Source organism: Chaetodon trifascialis, chromosome 21 (genome assembly GCF_039877785.1).
Source record: "Chaetodon trifascialis isolate fChaTrf1 chromosome 21, fChaTrf1.hap1, whole genome shotgun sequence".
NCBI lineage: Eukaryota > Metazoa > Chordata > Actinopteri > Chaetodontiformes > Chaetodontidae > Chaetodon > Chaetodon trifascialis.
Window position 1 is genome coordinate 5717997 of NC_092076.1, and position 15283 is coordinate 5733279.

General features: G+C 45.5%; 1 protein-coding gene across 1 annotated transcript; it reads left to right on the forward strand.

Moving 5' to 3' along the window:
• Positions 1-1413: 1413 nt before the first annotated feature.
• timp2a (TIMP metallopeptidase inhibitor 2a) lies at positions 1414-14489 on the forward strand. Its single transcript, XM_070990607.1, has 5 exons — positions 1414-1805; positions 8577-8677; positions 8795-8903; positions 11269-11393; positions 12441-14489. Exons 1-5 carry the CDS (start codon positions 1676-1678, stop codon positions 12636-12638), a joined length of 663 nt encoding a protein of 220 aa, XP_070846708.1. The 5' UTR covers positions 1414-1675; the 3' UTR covers positions 12639-14489.
• The last annotated feature ends 794 nt before the right edge of the window (positions 14490-15283 follow it).

The following is a 15283-nucleotide window of genomic DNA, read 5'->3' on the forward strand; positions in this document are numbered from 1 at the left end:
TGTAAAAATACTCAATGTGAAGCAAAAGTGTGTAAAATTGCATTTAAAATCCTCCCTAAGTAAAAGCAGGGAAGTATTATCAGCAAAATGTACTTTAAGTATCAAAGTCAAAGCACTTCTTCAGCTGAGAAGCCTGTGACTGATATTATTATATGTGACATTATTAGATTGCGGATGCTGATGTGTGAACAGCATTGTACTGTCCAATTTGGTAGTTTAGTCCAGTGGTCCCCAACCGAGTGACAAGTACAGCATTGCCTTCTGAAATCTAGTGGGGTAGAAGTATAACTTAGCATTAAAAGGGAATACTCAAGTGAAGTACAAGCGCCTCAAAATTGCACTTGAGTGAACGCAGGATCTGCCTCTGCAGACAGAAGGAGGCAAAACAGCAAGCTCAACATCTGCAGTGGCAGATTTATGTGAGTCACATCAGACCAGGCCGGATGTTTCAGAGGCAGTAATTTTCCAACGTTAAATGTTCTTCCTATTTCAACACACACGTTGCTTATGAACAACTGAATCATTGCATGTTGTTAGAGTCAGTGGAGGGGGAAGTATTCAGATCTTTACTTAAATAAAAGTCAAAACCTGACTTAAGTAAAAGTATTATCAGCAAATTTTATTTAACGTATCAAAAGTAAAAGTACACATTGTGCAGTAAAATGGACTGTTTTAATATTGGATGTTTTTAGATTAATGTTACTGCTGCATTAATGTTGCATTTTACTGCTGTAGACGTTTAACGTTGAGCTCATTTTAATTACATACTGATTAATCTACAGCACTGCATCATCTTCTATAAGATCATCATGTGTTTGTAGCATCGCTGTCCTGTGAGAACCACAAATCTCCAAAATGTAAGAAAAACAGCCTGTTTTCAGCTTTGTGACGCCGCATTTTCCAGTAAATCCAGGAGGCTTTTTGAGGAGTTTAGATTAGGACGTGGGAGATATTTCTTAATCCATAAAGTATCGTTTAATCCTTCAATGTTGTCAGAGAAAAATGAACACTGGAGATACGTGGTTTTCACTGGAGAGGAGGGGTATGAAAAATTGTAATCTGAAAAGTAACTAGTAACTAAAGCTGTCAGACAAATGTTGGACAAAGGGACAATATTTACATACGAGATGAATAAAATATTAAGTAGTATGAAGTTAAAATAAATGTAAAGCTGCATAAAATGGAAATACTCCGATGAAGTGCACGTACTTCGAATTTACTCTTAAGTACAGTACTTGAGTAAATGTACTTGGTTTCTGACTGGCTCATCCCGGAGAGCTCTCTGCCTGCGGGCTGATGCAGCGGCTCCGCGCGCTGCAGACGGAGGGCGCAGCGCCCCCTGCCGGTTCAGCCGGTACCGCCGGGGGGAGGAGCCGCACGGCAGCTTTATAAAACCGCCTTGATCCTGGAAACGAAAACAGTCCCGAAAGACAGACAGCTGCCGACACCAGCCGAGACACCTCCGAGGGCCACCGGGCACACGGCGAACACCTCACCTTCATACCGGAGCTGAGCGCGCAGACCGTCCGCCGTTGTCGACGTCGCTAATCGGTGAAAAAACAGAAAAGCGGAGCGGGGACGCCGCTGCCTGCCGCTGGATCTGCACCGCAACGCATCTGCGCAGCGCACAGCGACGACGAGGGCGAGAAAAAACACCGCATCAGTGTTTCTAAAAATGCCGTTTTCCGTTAACGGCATCCTTTGCACGCTCGCGCTGCTGGTCCTGTGGCGGGCGGAGGAGCTCGCGGAAGCGTGCAGCTGCGCCCCGGTGCATCCGCAACAGGCGTTCTGCAACGCGGATGTAGGTGAGTACAGCGGCGGGGACTGTTGTTGTTATTATTGTTGTTGTTGTTGTTGTTGTTGTTTACCTTGCCCATGTTGCACCAGGCTGCTGCACATCTGACGGGGGCTCCAGCGGCGCTCAGGCCGCCTCTGGTGCGCGCTGAATGGGCGCACAGAGGCATCTGGAAGCCGTTGGAAAGCCCGGAGGTGCAGGGTGTCGCTCCTCAAGGCCATGGCCCGACAGCTCGCATTGCATTCAGACTGCAGACCCCATTGACAGATTTTGTCACGTCATGGTGACAAACGTCACCTCTAAAATGCCCCCAGAGTCCGTCTTTGGTGCGCAGGAATACAATTAAAATATGTTGTTTAGTGTAATGGAGGCATGTTCTGACTGGACGCACACACCCACACACATAAACACATGCTCATTTTGAGGTAAAGTCCCCTTAAAATGCATTTTAACATCACAACAGGGAGTTAAAAGTGCACCTGTGTCGCTCACTGATGAGTTAATAATGACCTTAATGAACTTTATGCTAATTATCCCCTCTGATGTCATTGTCTGCGTGCAAGCCACAACAAGAGGGCTGCATTCTGCTGTGTGTCAGGGTGTGTGTGTGTGTCAGGGTGGTGGACAGGAAAGAGTCCGGGACCGTCGCTGTACATAATGTCTCAGGTCTGGAGCCCAGTGGTGTGTTTACCAGGCTTCACCCTCAGCGGCTCCGGGACGAAGCGGCGTCGCCTGGCTTCTGCAGGGCAACGTGGCACAAGAGAGGGAAAGAGACAAGGAGGGAAAGAGCGGAGAGGAGGACAAGGGATGGAGAATGTGAAGAGAAATTTCAGGGAGGTGGGGAGGAGGAGGGGGATTGAATCTCAACCACAGAATATGTCACACCGCGAGCTTTCCTCCTCTTTTATTTCCATTCCTGCCCTGTTTCTTCCTGCGAGGGGTGGTGCTGGGAGGAATTACAGGAATGCTGCTGGGGTTTTCCCAACTTTTGCTCCGGTGTAACACAGGGACACACACACACACACATACACACACTCACACACACACACACACACACACTCTCTCTCTCTCTCTCTCTGGCTACAGATGACATCTGGCTGTCAGCTCAGGGTGTGTTTTTGGGGAAAAAGCAATAAAAGTCACGGTCAAAGTTAAAATATGCATGGTATCCTTGAGAATGAGAAACTTTAAGACCACACTGCTTTGGCTCCCTCTCCCTTCTTTTGACTCCTTATTCACGCACTTCCACATGCATGGGTGTGCGTGTGGATAAGATGTGTATCTGCGTGATTTCTTATTGCAAAATGACCGCTCTATTTTCAGGTGTGACTCAGTAGTTCAGTGAGCTGGCAGGTCTGAAAAACGGCGTGTTGTGTTGTGGTGCGCTCATGTTGTTTTTAAAGGGTGTGTGAGTCAGTGTAGCTGTTGTCCGCTGAGGGGGGAGGATGCTCGTCTGAAGGCCATGCAAACCGCTAAATGTGCAACAGTGGTCGATGTCATTGTCCGGCGATGATTTCAGGGTGGACCTGAGGATGAGACCGTGGTTTTTGGCGGATCTTAAAACCCCAATCTGCGGGGAGAAACACCCCAGATAAGATGCTGCACATCAGGCAGCGGCGAAGGCAGGGCTGGAGAGAGGAGAAATGGGTTTTGCAGGCTCGCAGCGAGCAGAGAATCAGAATAGAGTTGGTTGTTTGGCTGCCCAGAATGTGCATGCAGGCAACAACAAAGCGTCATTGTCAACAGCTTCGCGGTCTGACAATTGATATTTGTTTTGTGTTGTTTTTTCATGGCGTGTTCGCGCACATGCTGCACATGCAGGGACCAGCACCAGCGTGCGTGTGTCACCTTCTGTTTTTCATGCTTAATGATGCTCCGGGTCAGACCGCAGGCCATAAAGATCGAGCCGTGTCATGCACCATCCACACACACACACACACACACACACACACACACACTCAATCACACATGTGCAGAGACAAACATCCTCCTTTCATATAAATCTGTTGCCCACAAAGGGGAACTTCCCCGGCAGCCCTGCCCAGTCAGACTGTCCTGAGGCTGGGCGGCGCGGAAGACCAGAGTCACCCTGCTGTCTGCAGGAGTGGACATGCAACAACACGTGCACGCTCACTGTGCACGTCTCCGTTTATGGGACTGCAGACACCTTTTCTTCTCAACATGCGCAGAAACAAAGTTTAACCCTGTGGTGCAAAACCTCACGTCGCTCTGTTGAAAATACTTGATGCCTGATGGCAGCATCTTACAGTACAAACAACTGGATCATGTTGTGTATTTGCATTTTTTTTTACCAGAATCCCTCATATATGGCTCATAAAGACTTGTCATGAGGTTGAAATATTTCTGAGTTGATCAATACTTAATTATTACAAGAGGGAAAATAAATGTACACTTTGAGCATAAACTTCACTGGAAAGCGGTGATGCTTTTCTAAATAATGGCTCAGATGATAAGAAGTCACCCAAAGTGATGATTTGTCACCCAGCTGCAGCCTTTAAGCATTTTTTCAGCTCAATGTTTTGGTTTTCTGGCCCACGTGTTGGTTGCTTTTCAGAGAAAAAGCTCCAAAAATCGACTGTACGCTACCAAAAAGATGCATTTAGCAGTTAGCTGGTGGACACAGTGGAGTATGAAGAGCCAGATATTTCCCTCAGGAGTTGGTAGAGACCAAAACGGAGCTGAAATAGAGTGAAAACTGCACTTCTATTCACCAGGTGGCCTGAAACACGACTCCAAATTGGCGACAATGCTGCTCTGTGTCTGCTGGATATAAATAGGCAACAGTTTGCTAACAAGCTCAACTTACAGAGTGATGCTACGTCAGCATTGTGTTTACATCTTGTTCCACTGAGAGGCCAAAAACTCCTTTAGCCCTGTTTTGTCACGAAGGCGCTAAAAGCCAAATATTGTTGATAATATCTCTTAAATATAAAACTCCTGATCTCTCGTGTGCTGACCGCAGTGCAGCTCCAGTCACTGCATCATGAAGACCTCACACAGGAAACCAGAGCTTTGGTCTTTGCTGCACATGTCTTCATCCAGATGTTGACAGAGGCAGGCTGAATTGTGTTGGAGGGCGGTTCGTCTATGGTCAAATGACTGGTTAAACAGACGGCCCACATACGTCTGGAGCTGAGCAAACCGCACCAGGAAAGTCGGGGATGATTTGGTGGTCACTGGAATATGAAAAAAGAAATGGATAGTCATGCGGTGGATTGGAAGGGGGGCATTGAGGATGTGGTGTGTGTGTGTGTGTGTGTGTGTGTGTGTGTGTGTGTGTGTGTGTGTGTGTGTGTGTGTGTGTGTGTGTGTGTGTGTCATATGGGGTTTGCATGGAAAACATTGCGTAGTGCAACTGATACGCATGTATAAGTCATTAGACGTCGTCCTGGCCGGCAGGGTAGGGGAGCGGGCGAAATGTGGGTCAGCTGGTGGTTTATGGAGGGGGCTCCTGGCTGCTGATTGACTGCTGGTGATCAGATGACTTCAGGATCAACCTGCGGTGAGACGCGGCCGCCTGCAGGCCCCTGGTAGTCATGCTGTTTTAGCATCACGCTGTGTAGTCTGCTGCCTCCGCAACATGCTGTTTAGACTGCACATGATTATCTGCTCTGGCTTTATTACGGGGGGGGGGGACACTTAGGTGAAGACAGATAATAGCGATCCATGTGAATTCCAGGGCGATCTCCCCTCGATGTCGTGTCCTGCTGCTTATTCTTCGCTCATTAGTTCGTGGCTCAGAATGAGGTCAGGAAATGAGAGCGGAAAAACTGAGGAATGCAGGAGAGCGTGCCAGCCAGGTATACTGCTGCGTGCGTGTGTGTGTACGTACTCTGGCTGCGTATTTGCATAAGCATCAGAGGGGAACCAAAATGCAGAAGTTTGCTTGTGAGGAGCTAATGTCTCCTGCTCCAAGTTGATTAAGAAAAAAAAAAAACTGGATTTGTTCATCGAAGAGTCAACAGATCTCTTATCCAATGTGTTATCTCGCAGACAAGCTTCAGACACACTGACACATGATCATCTTTGTTTTTTGAATTTGATATGTGAACCCTTAAGTTAACGGACAGCCGGTTTGTGGCCGCCTGATGGATGTGCGTCCAGCATTCAGGGTCATGGCCAAACTCCAGCCAGCTGATTTAGTTTTTAGACATTTTCAGACAGTCTCTCCTGGAAGTCATTCACAGTGATGTACTCCTTCGCGCACATGAAAAATGACAGAAATAGTGTGTAACAAATAAAAGAGGAGAGCTATAGAAAGCAGCTCACCCCCGCTGGCCCCCAGCTGGCCAATCAGGGCATGACGTTAGGTGTCAAGGTTAGAGGGTCGGTTTTGGAAACTCCTCGACCATCAGATCTGTTCTGATGTACTGCGGCGTACTGCCTCCATCACTCTCTTCATAGCTCTGTTTTGGTCTCCACCGACTCCTGAGGGAGCTACAACTTTAACAACTCCAACTTAAGTTCCTAAAACGTAAATAAAAACAGAATCCAATCATGTGTTCACAAAGAGGTGAACCTCGCTCCATCCTCGCTTGTGAACCACTGAGCCTTCCCAGGATGCCCCTTTCATACCCAACCATGATGCTGTCACCTGTCACCAATCAACCTGATTACCTGTGGAATGATCCAAACAGGTGTTTTTGGAGCATTAAACATCTTTCCCAGTCTTCAGTTGCTCCTGTAGAGCAGATGTAAGCAGATATTCACAAAAATCAATGAAGTTGATGAGGTGCCTTTGTGCTGTTTTTAATTGAGTATAAGTCAAAAATGATGAGCAAATGATCACATTCGGTTTTCTTTTTGGTATCTGGGTTGTAAATGCTTCACTGTGTGTCGTTTGGTGTTGGGCAGGTTGTGTTCGGTGGTCTTATCAGAGCTTTTTCCCTGGAAACAGCTTCCTGCTGTGCCTGCAGTCACTCGATGGCTCTGGTGGTTTGTCGTTACCAGCGACCTCGTTCATGTTACATGTAGTCATTTGATTGGTTATCATTATGAAAATGTTGATTCGAGCAGCTTTAAATCATCGAAAGCTCAACCTCAGTGGATTCAGTGATGGATTTCAACACGACTTTCCTGTTTTGTGAAATGAAGACCACCTTCGCTAACACTGCAGAATTATTACACCTAACATATATTTAACCATTGTGTCTGCTGCTCAGGCCATCACCTGCTGGTTGAGATGCTTCAGGGTGAGGATTGGTTTAACCACCTCTGAACCTCAGTGCAACCATGTTTAATTATTCAGGTCTTCTATCAAACACAAATACCAAACTTTTACTATTTCTGGCTTCTTCTCAAATCTGAGGATATTATGGAGTCTCAGTTTGTTGGAGGAGAGAAGAAGAAGGGAAACCTGATGGCCATTGTTTACTTTTACGACATCTTTTTGTTGCAGTTGTAGTAGTGTAGCTGGCCGGTGTTGTTGTTGTTGTTGCGTTGGCAGAAAAGTATGCATCTTCGGGATCAGGGGAGACATAAATGGGGAAAAGGAAGCGGTGAAGGAAGGAGCAGGAGAACGAGACGCTATTAAGTCTGGGAGCCATGAACCCCCATATTTGTGTCTGCTCCAAGCCATAAACTGAACCCAAGGGTGTAAGAGCAACAGCAGTCAACTCTGTGTGTGTGTGTGTGTGTGTGTGTGTGTGTGTGTTTATCTATGTGTACGTGTCCTCTGTTCCTGCTTATTTTATGTTTTTTTTTCTCTATTGCTCATATTTTCCATTCTGAATAAATGCCCTAAGCATAGCTGAAGCTTGATGTAGCCAGTCAGCCCGTTAAAAAACACACACACACACACACACACACACACACACACACACACACACGGTGAGAAAAGTGCCTCTGGCCCACTATTTCCCTGTATATCAGCTTTCAAGTTGTATTCTTATTTAATTCTGCTCCTTTGATGGTTTCCTAGTCATGTTTGGAGGCAGGAAGCTTTGTTCTGCAGGCCAAGTCGGTTTAATGCGTCTGGCCCTCGTGCAGTTTTGAACCCAATGGAAACCTTCGGTTGGGTTTTCATTGACTGGGCTACTGTAGAAGCCGAAGCCGAGCTGCTCCGGCTCGTTTTATGGTCGCTGCTGTGCCTCAGTGTGGTATGTGCACTTGAGACTTGAGGCAGCTGTTGAGGTGGCGCTGGCTGCCGTCCATCTGCCCTTTTGTCGGCCCGGGATGTGGCGAGCAACAAACTGAGGCTCGGGTGATGTTTTCAGTTAACGACTCTCAGTGGAATCGATCAATCAGACAGAAAAATGATCTGCAAAGCCTTTTGATAATCGATTAATCTCTTAAATTCTTCAAGCAGCAGTGCCAAATGTTCTCTGGTTTCTGTTTCATCTCACTGCAAATTGAATCTCTGAGTTTCAATGTGATCATTTGCAGACGCCACCTTGTGATTTGTGAAACTATGATGAGCATTTTCGCTGTTTTCTGATATTTTATGGACAAAACAATTAATTGGAATCTGAAAACTGCTCATTTGATGAAATGAAGAACAAAATAAGTTCTTGTCATGTCACTGTGGAACCCAGTTTTTTGTATTGGTTCGTTCTCTTTCACTCTGATTTAGCTTCTCTGCTATCTTTATGTGTGCACATGCGCGGCCGTGCAGTTAACTAAACACACCTTGGTCACACATGCGTTTGCTCACAGCAGCGCTCTGTCTGCATCCTTTTAATGGAAATGGCTTCGTCTTTGTGCTTTCTGTGGTTTGATGGTGGGATCATTTAACGTTCATGTTCCTCTGTGTCCCCTACAGTGATTCGAGCTAAGGTGGTGGGAGAGAAAGAGGTGGATTCTGGGAATGATATCTATGGGAACCCCATCAAGAGGATCCAGTATGAGGTCAAACAGATCAAGGTGAGAATACACTGATGGAGTATCCACCAGATGTTTGGTGGTATTTCAGTCAGAAGAGTTTCAGACTTTGGCTCCTTCATTCTGACCTTTGACCCTGTGGCTGTGGTTGTGTTCCAGATGTTCAAAGGTCCTAACCAGGACATCGAGGCTGTCTTCACTGCTCCCGTGTCCGCTGTCTGTGGCGTTACCCTGGATGCCAATGGCAAGAAGGAGTACTTGATCTCAGGTGTGTTTCAGTACGTTTTATGTTTCTGGAGCGATTGGCTGGCTGGTCGTCTTACCTGTTAACTGACAGCAACGCGATACCAAAAATCTGATCATGGAAAGTGGCCCATGCCTGCACTTGAAGGAATAGTTCAGCATTTTGGGAAATATTGTATTTGATAAGATTCACTTTGAGAAGATTGATACCACTCTCACATCTTTGCGTTTAGTATGGGCAAGGGGGCAGCTAGCTTAGCTTAGCATAAAGACTGGGAACAGGAGGAAACTGCTAGCCTAAACTGAGAAAACTTAATGATTGTTGGACTCTTTGCCTCATGTCGTTCTCCTGTTTTTACCCCCCACACTTAGCGTTTCTCTGCCCTGCTATCTAAAGTCAAAATGTCCCCCAAAGTACAAGAATCAAACTAATCATTGCAGCATAGAGAATTAGAGCTTTTAGCAGCTTTAAAGCTAAACAGGACCTAATCAAAGGTGATGTGATGTGAGGCTGCTTTGTATTTCAAATTGGTAAAATGTACCTGAATTAATAACTCAGAAGCTAAAGTGATTAATTTCCCTTTAGCAAGAGAAAAGGTGTACTTCAATTTCTGTTTGAGTAAATGAACTGCTGCTGTATTCCTTTAAACACTGCTGCTGATATGATTTCACTTTTGTAAGTTTTAACACGCAAACAAGAAGTGAAAGAATAAAAAGACAGACAGACAGACAGACAGGAAAGCAGCAGGAATTCACAGACAGATAATCAGATATCGACCTCCAGGTGTAAACAGCCTGGCAGACAAACATGAGATCGGATAAAGGACAACAGGCCATTTTGTGTGTTGGAGGAGTAACTGTTTATGTTATTATGGGTAATGATACGCTGCTGACTAAACCCCGCAGAGACGGGGAGTGACCTCGTCTGTCGTGCTGCAGCTTGAGCTCCTGGGAGGTATATCTCGTTGTCCCTGCTCGAGGTGAGATGACCGTGAAATGAAAATAAAACATTTCCCTTCAGGAGATAACCGCCTGAAGGGAGCGTCTGCTAGTTCGGCGCATTGTGCCTCAGTGGCTGTTTTTGACCTTGTATTCAAATGAATTTTCACAGATGTGATTTTTAACACAAGGCTGCGTTTTTACAGCCTTTATTCCTTTCATCATGTCATTTTGGGCTCAGCAAAAGCCCTAAAACCCACCGTACACCCCCTTCTCAGCAGCAGACAGCATACGGTTAGCAGCTAGCTAGTGAACAGAGCGGTGCATTTAGCAGCTAAAGAGCCAGATATTTCCATTAGGAGATGGTAGAGACCAAAAACAGAGCTAAAACTGGAGTGCAGATTGGACTGGACGTGTAAACAGGCAGCTGTTTGCTAAAAAGTTCGCCATATGATGATGAGAAATGTGTCAGTGTTGTGTTTACGACTTGTTTCCGCTTTGGACAGAGGTTAGCTAGCTGTTTCCCCCCGTTTCCAGTCTTTATGCTAAGCTAAGCTAAGCTAACCGTCTCCTGGCTGTCGCCTCATGTTTAACGGACAGATGTGTGAGTGGTATCAGTCTCCTCAGAATAAGAAGCATATTTCCCAACAAGTCGAACCACTGCTTTGATGTTTGTGTGCTAAATCTGGCCGGTATTGTTATGGAGAGCAGCTCAGGCAATCAGCAGCAGAATGAGACATAGTACAGTGAGGATCATGATGTCATGCATGCTCTGGTTTCCCCATCGCAGACAGAGATGCACCCGCAAACACTCGGCCCTAATTACAGCACACAGAGTTGTAAGAGGAGGAACTGCTGAAGCCAGCGTTTCCTCTCTCTCAGACACTTTTTTTTGCCTTTACTTCTTCAAGATGTAGGACCTGAGCGGTGGGAAAGACAGTAAACTTTCTGCCGACCGGGGCGTCTTTTAAAATGATTCATCCTTTCTCTGGTTCAAAGGGTTAACATTTGGAAGAGTGGCAGTGAAACGTGAGTCAGTCCGTCTGCGAGGACACACTGTGAAGACTTCGACATGTTGAGAGTTGCTCTGCAGACAGATAGTAATGAAACGAGGAGGACGCGGCCTCAGCAGATCTGTAAACTCAACTCGAAATATCTCCTTGTTTTGACTGTTGGCGCTCGTGTGTGAAGCGTAAACGCCAGCTTTTCATGAGGGCAAGTGGTCCGCATTGATGCCTGCAAGCATTTCCAGTCTGAAAAGTAACAGATTGTATCACTGTGAATCCTATCTGATGATCATAGTTTGGGACTTTTTGTACGTTGAGAGTATTTATATTGCATCAGGAGGTGGGTGTTGGTGTTTTCCTGCATGCATGATCTTGTTATTTCTGAATTCTCTGTCACGTGTCTGTTATTATGAAGCCTTTTATCGCCGTCTCCTTCTTTCACAGGCAAGGCCGAGGCCGGCGGGCGCATGCATGTGACCCTGTGTGATTACATCATGCTCTGGGACTCCTTGAGCAACACCCAGAAGAAGGGCCTTAGCCAGCGCTACCAGATGGGCTGTGAATGCAAGGTAAGGCAGCGGAGGGCCGTCAGTGTACTTACGGTTTATCTCCCAGAGTTTCCCCTCCAGGAGCACAAAACCAGACATAACAGGGCGAACGAGACGAGACACGAGACACGAGCCACAACAACAGCTGCGACAACAAACATCAGAACAGTGAGTTAGGACGCAGAGCTATGGACCAGCTGACTGAACTAAATGACAGAAAATCAGTGGATATCTGCTTTCATAACTGAGTCGTTCAAAGGAAAAGACGATTACTTGTTGTTTCCAGCATCTTATATGAGAGGATTTAAATAGTTTTTTCCTGTTTTCTATCATTGATTTTTGTTTGTAGGCTTTGGTTTTTGTATGGATTAAACAGAGGTGCAGGTTAACCATTAGATAGAGGCAGGCTAGCTGTTTCCCCCTGTTTACAGTCTTTGTGCTAAGCTAAGCTAACTGCCTCCCACCTCTATTGTTTTTTTGTTTTTTTTTTAATGTGAAGCAGCAGCTGAATACTGTCTGATTAGCACCACAAACAGTGATATTAGTGAGCTATGATCACGCTGGATTACATCCTGTGACTGAATCCAGCACGGATATGGCGGACTCCGCCACCACCAATGAAAACTAGTATATGGAGATGATTACTGAATGTAAATACATTGGAAGAAATGTTGAGCATTAATCAAATGGGATTTGATTATGTGTAAAGCTTGAGGATCACAGCTTAGCAGTAAGGTATCGTAAGGTATATTACTATGGCATTAGTAGTATTTCATGTTCATGTTTAGAGCATGAATCTGATCCGTATTAGCCTCGGCATCACTGCCCAAGGGGCCAATAACATTAAAGCTTCCAGCGGTCTTTGTATGGTCTGAAGGAACTAGCTAATAGATTGATGCTAATAATGTCATTATTTCTGCCATGAAGGTTTTTCTGTGGAAGAGAAGACTTTGGCTTTTGTAACTTTGCAGACACACAGAAATAGATATATAACACACTAAAGGAAAGGGAAAACCCCAAAAAGCATAATATGGCATCACATCTTGATTCCTCTCTGTGTCTCTGCAGATTGTGCGCTGTCCCTCTTTGCCCTGCGAGATCTCCGCCCCCGAGGAGTGTCTGTGGACGGACCTGATGATTGAGAAGCAGGTGTACGGGCGCCAGGCCAACCACTACGCCTGCATCAAGAGGGCGGACAACTCCTGCTCCTGGTACCGCGGCGTCGCGTCACCCAAGAAGGAGTTCCTGGATGGGGAGGAGCCTTAATCCCGCAGCACACCTGACTGCCCGCTACACAGCCTGGTGAAAATAAACATAAACGATTCCATTGAAATTTAAGATAGGCGACGCTAATGTGACTGAAATTACCTGCTGGTCTGAAAACAACCTTTCGCCTCTCTTTGTGTTTGTTGTCAGTAAACATTTCAGTCCGAGGAAGCCACGCGAGGCCGCTTTCCGCCTCGGCGTTGCTCAACATTAACTGATTCCGAAGAGGCTCAGAGGTTGTTCTCAGACTCAGCGTCTGTGAAAACAAGCAAAATAGCATCATGAGACATAGACTGGTCAAGTGATGATGTACCTTCCTCCTGAGGCTGGCGTCAGGAGGAAATAAATCCTCGGTGAGACAGAGCACTTCCTGCCCCGCAAAGCTCTTTAACAGCTCTGCTCTCCGACTCTACCAATCAAGCCCCGATCCACGGACGATCATTCGTTACCCATCGTGTTTCTACTTTTATTACCTCATTCTCCATTTTATTCCAAAGCCAAATTCCAAGTTGCCTTTTTTTAAATGATTGTCTCCCTCTCTGCGAACGCTATAAGTTGCCGCTCCTCTCGTCGTCCCTGCCGGGAGCCGCTTGGCCGCCGGTGACGTCGGACGCCCACGACGACACGCTCGGCTGTTTTCTTTAAAAAGAACATGAGTCATCGTGCACGGCTGATCTTTTCTGGCTCCGTTGGGTGAAACTCTTTCCTTGTTGTGGTTTTTAACTGAAGCCTGCGCCCGTCGCGGGCCTCACTGGACCAGTCTATGCTGTGTAAAGATGAGCGCTCTAAATTCAAACCTGCTCGTGAGGTAAAACACAGAAACCAATCAGAAATATCCCCAAATTCTCTCCTCATCTCATCTTCATCCCTCTCCCTTGTTGTCCCCACTATGTAGCTGTACAGTACCTATGCATATACTTTTGTTGTTACTTGATAATTATTATTTACTGCATTAGAACTAGATTTGCACTTTTTGAGGATGAGTTCCAGTAAAGACAAGAGCCTGAACACTCTGATGTGACAGTTATTATCGTTCGCCCAGACCGACAGATCCACCTCAGGTGCAGATTTCGCCTATTTTGAGTGCTTTTGGTGGTCCATATTCACAAACGCAAGCTTATTCTTGCTACCTTTGTCATTACGGATAAAACAGTACTCGCGATGAAAGAGAAAAGGGGTGTGTGAGGTTCGGCTATAAGGGATCTTTTTGCAGATTTTATGTGTGAAAGGGAAACAAAAAGAGCTCGTGGGATGTTATTTCAGTGTCTTTGTATTATCTGTTGATTGTAAATGCCAACAGCAGTTTCATGATTTGCCGATATATTCTCGCAGATGGTCCATTTCATGAGTAATAAGGTCCTTACATGCTTAATGTTAGCTTTGACTCGTCTTTCCTGCTCCTTCCAGTTATTAATGAAAGCTTTATCGCTGTCATAGAAAGCAAGTTACTCAATCAAAGTTTACAGTGCTGTTTTATACACCTCAAGCTACATTAACACAAAAATATATATATGACGGAGTATTAGAGGCATAATTTAAAAGTAAACTCTTTCCATTTTCCATTACTTTGTATTTTTTCAGTGTTATTATTATACCTGTCATGATTTTTGTGTGTTTTCGCTGTCTTTGTCCACGATGTCTTTAGCTGTAGTGTCGAGGTGAGAAGGTCCTCTTGCGCTGGAGTAACGTGAGAGTGAGAGAGATTCATCCTTTTTGGAGGAGGTGTAGAGATATGAGAAATGGGTACCTTGTGTGAATAGAGGACTGTGCATGTGTTTGATGCTTTGTGTAAGTCCGGGCGAAGGACAAAATATTCAGTATTATCAAATAAAAACCACACGTTTGAAAGAAGAGACGCTGCCTGTGTGAGTCATTTGGCCGAGGGTGCTTCATGAGAAGTGCAGGCTGTCACGGGCCGAGAAGTACGGAGAGCCAGAGTGTTCAAAAATCAGTGAATAAGTACAGTAAGATTATTATGAAATAAACTTTTGCTTTTTAGTTGATGATAAAAAAAACTCTGCTGGGAGGCTGCTTGAGGTGGTGCTTTGAGCTAAATGCTAATATCAGATGCTAACTATGACCATGCTACAGTGTTTACCGCGTCTTGGCTTGGTGTGTTAGCATGCTAGCATTTGCTAACTAGCAGAAAACAAAGCACAGATGGGAATGTCGTTAGTTATGCCGAGGCAGCCATGAATGACGAGCTGTCTTTTCAGCCTGGATCAAAGTGACAGACTGACATTTCCATAAAAATGACCTATAAAGTCTGTTTTTGTGAAAAGAAACAGGATGAAATAACACAATAGCGAGCTGAGTTTTTAAGTGCTGGATCATTCAACTGTCTCATCGCATGCACTCCGTGTTATTTATATGCTTTACTGAATTCATAATGTCTTATTCATGGAGTTTAAATCAGCAGAACCACTAGATTATCTAAAAATGCATGCCCCAAAAGGACAATCACCCACATTAGACTGAATTTAAAATGCAGCCTCCAAACATGTGTAATGTCGGTATGTTCGGCAGCCAAACTTGGCCTTCGTCTGGCTGCTGTTAATTTCCCACCGAGGCTGTCGGTGTGTGACGGCCCTGCTTCACACACGAGAGCGCAGTGGAGAGGCTGTGTCGGGAGAAGGGCAGACAAA